The 6,815-nt window shown below is 45.6% G+C and overlaps 1 protein-coding gene across 1 annotated transcript; it reads left to right on the forward strand.

Annotated features, from left to right (window-relative positions):
- Positions 1 to 1,726, forward strand: EDB91DRAFT_1249928 (uncharacterized protein; the record flags this gene model as incomplete). Its single annotated transcript, XM_041323158.1, has 3 exons — positions 1 to 99; positions 150 to 632; positions 1,142 to 1,726. The coding sequence occupies 3 exons, from the start codon at positions 1 to 3 to the stop codon at positions 1,724 to 1,726; spliced, it is 1,167 nt and encodes a 388-aa protein (XP_041175671.1).
- Between the last annotated feature and the right edge of the window lie 5,089 nt (positions 1,727 to 6,815).

Consider the following 6,815-nt stretch of genomic DNA (forward strand, 5'->3'; position numbering starts at 1 on the left):
ATGGTGAATGAGATGGAGGATGAAGAAGAAGTCAAGCTCTTCCGGAGGAACTATATCATCCCTCATGATGGAATATGTCCTGTTGTCCCTGTTGGATTTGTAGTCCATTGCACATCAATCATTTCTTTGCAGTCATTTTTGACTATCAGCAACACAAAGCCTATGTCCTGGGTCATCATATTTCCAATGATGCAATGCATGTTGATGGAGTGGATCCAGACGACTGGAATGAGTGGAGAGGACTGGAATATTGGAAGCAAATTGGTGCCCTTCATGGCTGGAGCATAGGGGATATCACTGGTGTATCTGTGATATCAGTGGATTGGAAGCAAAATGGAGTGGACTGTGGTCCAATTGCTTGCTCCGTACTTGAGCAATGTCTTAACTCTGGATTAGACAAGCATGGCGACATTGCAGCATTTCAAGTTCAGTGTGGCCACAGACTGCGCATTCACATGTTACATATCATTGCTGGGCATATCAAGCTCTGCTGTAGCAACTATTCGATGCTCCTCGACATTGTGCAAGACAAATGGCAAGAGGGCGAGCTACCAGACGAGGGTGTCATCAATGCGATTCACAATGGGCGGCACCAGGCTGAATGTCTCAAACTCCTACAGAAATTGACTGTTGTGAGTGCCACCTGCTCAACATGTCAACGTCCCATACTGCATCAGGGTGGTGAACACCCCTCACACCATAGGACAGAATGAGGATGGAACTCCAGTAGGATCTGGATGGTTTGGAAGCTCAATGGAGTGATGATGAGGATGCCCTTGGAATGGACCTACCTGCAGATAGAAAGGCTGAAGCTTGCAAAGCTTTTTAAAGCAAACAAGCTACTTACTTGGATATCGAAATCGCAATTCTATAGTCCCTCGTGCCATTGGCACGCACATTCAACTCCAGCCGGACATGCCACCTGATGTCTAGGATACCACTGACTCACAATGCTCTGTTTCTGCTTCAGCATCTCAGTAGGCGAGTAAAACACTAGGCATCTTGGAAGCAACAAACAATTTCCACGTCCCACTGCCCCAGTCCCCCTGGCTGCATATGCAAGTTGGAGATGGCTTCAGGATGACCACATGTTCGACAGTTATGAAGGTGGACCAACGATCGAAATGTTAATGACTCCCAGGGAATCCAATCCAGCGATGACATTACAGGCCTGGAGGAATCCAGATCTCGACTGCTTGGGTGGACTGGGTGGACCATGGCTACCTGCATTACCCCTAGCTCATTCCACATGTTCTATCAATGTGACCCAATAGCCACCATGGATCATATCATGCCCATTGGCACACCCGACTCCTATGATCCTTCAAATCAGGTTCCAGATCGTGTTACAGGTGCATACAGCCTGGACCGGCTAGGGTCAGAGGATGGAGAACACCACACACAGGTCACAGATGTGGAAATACTGTCTGCTGCTGAACTCATCGATTCTGCCCAATATGATCCCCCACTGCATGATGACTGCAGGTTCGGACACAATTCCTTTGTGCGTGGTCGCACCAGTGATCATTATGGTGATGGCCCAGCTTTATATCTTGATCTCGAGCGAGATGCTGTTGCATTTCCGGAAGATGAGATAGAGATTTCAGTGGACATAGACAGCATAATCTGGACCACGAAGCTCTTCCGATGCAAGGGATCCATGGGTATCTATATCACTCCACCATTTCAGACGAAAGGAGGAGGCACGATACAAGGCCAGAGGTAGAGATGGATGCAAAGGTGGATGGGACCTCCAAAGACTATACCCCTGTCAGATGATGACTTTATGGAAGTTCAGAAATGCATGCAAGCTCACATATGTGATGGATTTTAGAAGGAAAAGGAATCAAGCTACTCACAAAGGATGGTCAGAGAGGGCGCTTCTCAGGACTGGAAGAGGCACTGCATCGAAATATGTCTGACCTTGACTGGCCATATATGATGAACCGGAGGCATGGTGAACTGCTGGTGGACATTGGAATCTCATTTACACCTCACTCTCCAGATGTTCCAGTCATAGGAGTGTGGAGACTAGACACATTAGAAGCATCATTTGGAGCAGGAGGCTACAAGAGAGGTGAGATGCATCATCACAATACACTTTCTAGATATGGAGCACTGCAGGCCAAGATGCAGCAGGAGAGATCCCAGCAGACCCATATTGCATTCAGGAGCACCTACAACCTCTACTATGAGTCAATCCAGACAAACAGTAACCAAGCAATTTTCGCTTCTGACAGTGACACATACATACAAGCTTACCCCATCATACATGGCTGAATGCTTCAACATCACAAAGGTGGTTGATAGTTTTTTTTTTAATTCCAATTACTGTCCTATTGAGAGTCATACTCTATGGAGGACAATACTATCTAGTCTAGGGGACCCTGTCATATACCTGATCTGACTGCTCCGATATCAATATCTGCTCTGCCTGATTGTGCATCACCCCCACTTTCCGACCACCTCTGCTCCATCTGTCCTTCGCTCTGTCCAATCACTGTCCACATCCACTCCTATGCTTCTGCTCGACCACCCAACCGGTCACCTTCTATAACGTCTCCATTCAACTGGAACCTCTTTCCCCTTCAGTACATAGACCCTTACTTCTGGATCACCGGTAATTCCTCTTACCGCTTGATCACTGATCCGACGCATATATATTGATATCCGCTCTGACTTATGTCTTCACCTATGTAAGCACTTACAAACTATATTCTTGGTACATAGCTTTACAACATAAGTCTCCTAATCACTGCCTCATACTTAGAAGTATATAACATATCCTGTACTTAGATATTTTCCTCAGTCTTAATATTACTTGTTTTCTTGCAGTTTCTACTTGTAAGAATTCTCAGTAGGACCTTGTCTCCTCTGGACACAAGTTTCATCTTGTTGTCACCTCCAACCTTCCGCTCCGACTTAGAGCCGCACTCTACATCTTCCCCCTTACTTCTCCACCTCTATCAATAATCCTCCCTTGCTCCTATCCACCTTCCACACTATCCTCCACCTTCTCCGCTCCACTCCTAGTCGGCCCACCGCTGGTAGCATTTACTTCCCGACCCTCAAAGCAGACCAAAGCGGTCCACTCGTCCTACCATCGGACAATGTCGGACCTGCTCCAAATTTGGGGCCACTATATCCCATACCTCCGGATCCAGAATTCCGGATTCTCCCCTATGAAAGTCCAGTTCTCTGTCCTGTTGTCCACCCGGCACTCCACTTTCATCTCCGGACTCACACCTATCTCCTTTTAGAATACTACTCTCTGGTTACCGGTTGTACACCTTTCCGCTTTGCTTACTGATCCATCTGTTTGCACTTCATCTCTGACTACACTGCTTTGATTCGTTATGCACTTACTAATAGACTTTCCACATGCTTCATACATAGCTTCTACTTTGCTGACTGATTTACTTACATGATACCTACAGTATATAAACCCCTGTAATACTTCAGAACTCCTTAGTTCGAATATCATCTTAGTTCTGCTCATTCCTGCTTCTCCAGACTTGAGTCTCATCTCTTGTCTACCTCTGAGTCTTAGGGTTAAACCTTAGGACTAAATCTCCGGCTCTACCTTAGGGTAGTCTATAATCTATTTTGCTTCTACTCTGGACTTGTCCATAGTAGCCTTACTCTGTTCTCTCATAGTCTTCCGGAGTTCCACCAAACTCCCCCGACATCTGACCTCCGGACTTCTCCAGACTTCCATTGGACTTCCCCTCTGCCCCTCGGAAATTAAGGGCACGTACTCGGGTAAGGGGCACAGCACACAAGCTGAAGCCGAAGCCCTTTGAGTAGTCTTTCCCTTGAGCACGACCTTAACACCAGCGTTCACCAATGATCTTGTGTTGTGCCTCCTGGAGTGCTGAAATGCCCAACGGCAGGGAACAATGACGTAGATAGCATGGGAGGTGATTGTTGGGAGAGTTGTTCTGGTGTCCCTCTGCCACCAATTTTGCGTGCTTGTCTACTTCCTTATTGCCATGTACCCCAGCATGTCCTGGAACCCAGCATATTGTCACCTTGAAGTAGTCATATTCTCTTGTGATTCTTCTCATCAATGTGGTTGATGGTTGTAAGGAGAAAACATATGGTGTCAGGGATGAGTATAGGGTCAGTGGACATGCAGCCAGAATAATATTGGATAATATAGAAGACAAGGTCAGTCATTCACACTGCATGTCTCATTGGCATACGAGCTGAATGTCTCTGGTGATAATTTGCATGTAGGCTAGAGAATATCTGAAGTCAGATCCAATTCTGTGGATCCCATCCAAGATATGATTTGAGCTTATCAGGTGACAGGTGTGAGAGATTCAGAGGACCCAAATATCCATTGTCAAAAAGAATCCTCCAAATCTCGGTATTCTTACTGGCTTGCTAAACCACATGCTTCATTCAACAACATCAACCCCTATCATCTATGGCTTTCACGTCCATGAATATCTCACCCTCCTTGAATATAGAAATGTCCTCGAGACAGCAGGGATGTTTTTCTTACAGGAATTTGATCTGGACAGTGACACCTGCCTAGTGCAGCAAATCGACAACATGAATGTGCTGGCCCTCATGGGCATGAATGCAAAAGCTAAAAGGGATAGAGCAGTAGGAAGGATGGATGCTTGGTGAACTCCTGAGTTAGAGCTGGAGGACTATCCCCTTGGTCGGACACCATCATGGACTCGACTCAAGGCAGCCATTGCAAACTCACCTGCGATAATCATGAGACCATGTCCATGGTTGTCCAGGTTATCCAATACTCAACTATCTGTTGGACATTTGATTGTCATGTTCATTAGGCACACATGGCTTATGCTGACACCTGAAGTCTTTAAAGGCATCAGACCTCACCCAAACTCACTTCAGGAGGCAATGAAGTGCTGGACGATAACTAGCATCAATGATACCCTCGCTGCAGTCTCTTTCAAAGCATGCAATGCTGGGCTGCATAACAGCACAGGTGTAACTCCCAATTGCATGGGTCCAAGGTCAAAAACATTTGTGGACAGGTGCTCACTATTCTTTCCTGACCATGATGCCTCCCATAAAAACAACGCTCAGTGGTCTACACTATGGGAGGGAGAAGGATATATTGCAGAGTTTCACCGGATGATGGAAACAATGGAAGAGGATCAGCAGGAGTTGCTCAAGCAAGGGTTATGTGAAGTATTTTCTGACCTGCACAGGCTTCCTGCAAGCGGTAGAAAAGTGTGGATACAAAAGCATGATATCATATCCCATACCTCTGGATCCAGAATTCTGAATCTCCCCTATGAAAGTCCGGTTCCCCATCCTGTTGTCCACCCAGCACTCCACCTTCATCTCCATACTCACAATTATCTCCTTTTAGAATACTGCTCTCCAGCTACCGGTTATGGCTTTCCGCTTTGCTTACTGATCCGTCTGTTTGTACTTCATTTCTGACTTCACTGCTTTGATCTATTATACACTTACTAAGAGACTTTCCACATGCTTCGGGCATAGCTTTTACTTTGCTGACTGATTTACCTACATGATACCTACAGTATATAAACTCCTGTAATACTCTGGTACTCCTCAGTTCGAATATCATCTTAGTTCTGCTTATTCCTGCTTCTCCAGACTTAAGTCTGATCTCTTGTCCACCTCCAAGTCTTAGGGTTAATCCTTAGGACTATATCTCTAGCTCTACCTTAGGGTAGTCTAACTCTGTTCCGCTTCTACTCCGGACTTTTCCGCAGTAGCCCTACTCTGTTCGTTCCTAGCCTTCCAGAGTTCTGCCAAACTCCCCCTGCGTCTGATCTCCGGACTTACCTGGACTTCCATCAAACTTCCCCTCTGCCTCCTGGAAATTAAGGGCATGTACTTGGGTAAGGGGCACAGTGCACAAGCTGAAGCTGAAGCCCTTTGAGTTACCTTTCCCTTGAGCACCAACTTAACACATGATGCCATAGTATTCATAACAAATCCTGCATTTTACAGGATTGACTGTATCAGAAGGGGGGTGGAGAGTCAATGGAATGCCCCAAAAGCACGTTGTACAATGAAGTTGATCAAGGGAAAGTGCATCTTTGCAGCTGACCTCATGGACTCACAGCCATTCAACACTGATAAAAATCTGAGAAGGAAGACAGATAGGCAAAAGTGTTGGGAGATTCGCAAAAGATGACCATGACCAAGAAAAACCAGAGGGTCCCCCCTCCCCCACATCCTCGCAAACCTAGGCCATTTCCTATGGACATAGGAGAATTAGTGGACAGAGATGAGGAAATGGATGTTGATTAGCTCACAATTTATATTGTATGTACGATGCCTGCCAACCAAGTAGACATAACAGCACCTTGATCATGCAGGCATATTCTGATATTCAGTTAAGACTTGATTGCAAACTTGGTGGTTTTAGCCAAGTATCACATCAACCAGTCCTGGTGACTGCAAGCACATTAATTATCAGCTCCAGTGAGACAAGAGGCAGGGAGCACTGGACACTGAAATATGAACATCCTTCCTTATAGCAGGGAATCACTGGTCAGAACATTCACTCCTCCTGTGTGTCGTCTCAATATGCAGTGCTATTATTAATACATGTTACTCACTGGTCAAAAAAATGTCTTTCCAAGTATGTATAGATTGCTAAGATCACTGGTACATGTTTCTATAGGAATGTTTCACAATCCAGCATCATTATAGCTTGATCACAAAGGATATTCTGACACATGAGATGCACAATCTTACATTGCCAAATGGGTCCACTGGTCATGTCAACTGGGACAAAATCTATACTTGACTGCGATGGAATATTCGGATATTGCTTGAATATCAGACCA

Source organism: Suillus paluster (genome assembly GCF_016628075.1).
Source record: "Suillus paluster strain FC165 chromosome Unknown EDB91scaffold_38, whole genome shotgun sequence".
Lineage (NCBI taxonomy): Eukaryota > Fungi > Basidiomycota > Agaricomycetes > Boletales > Suillaceae > Suillus > Suillus paluster.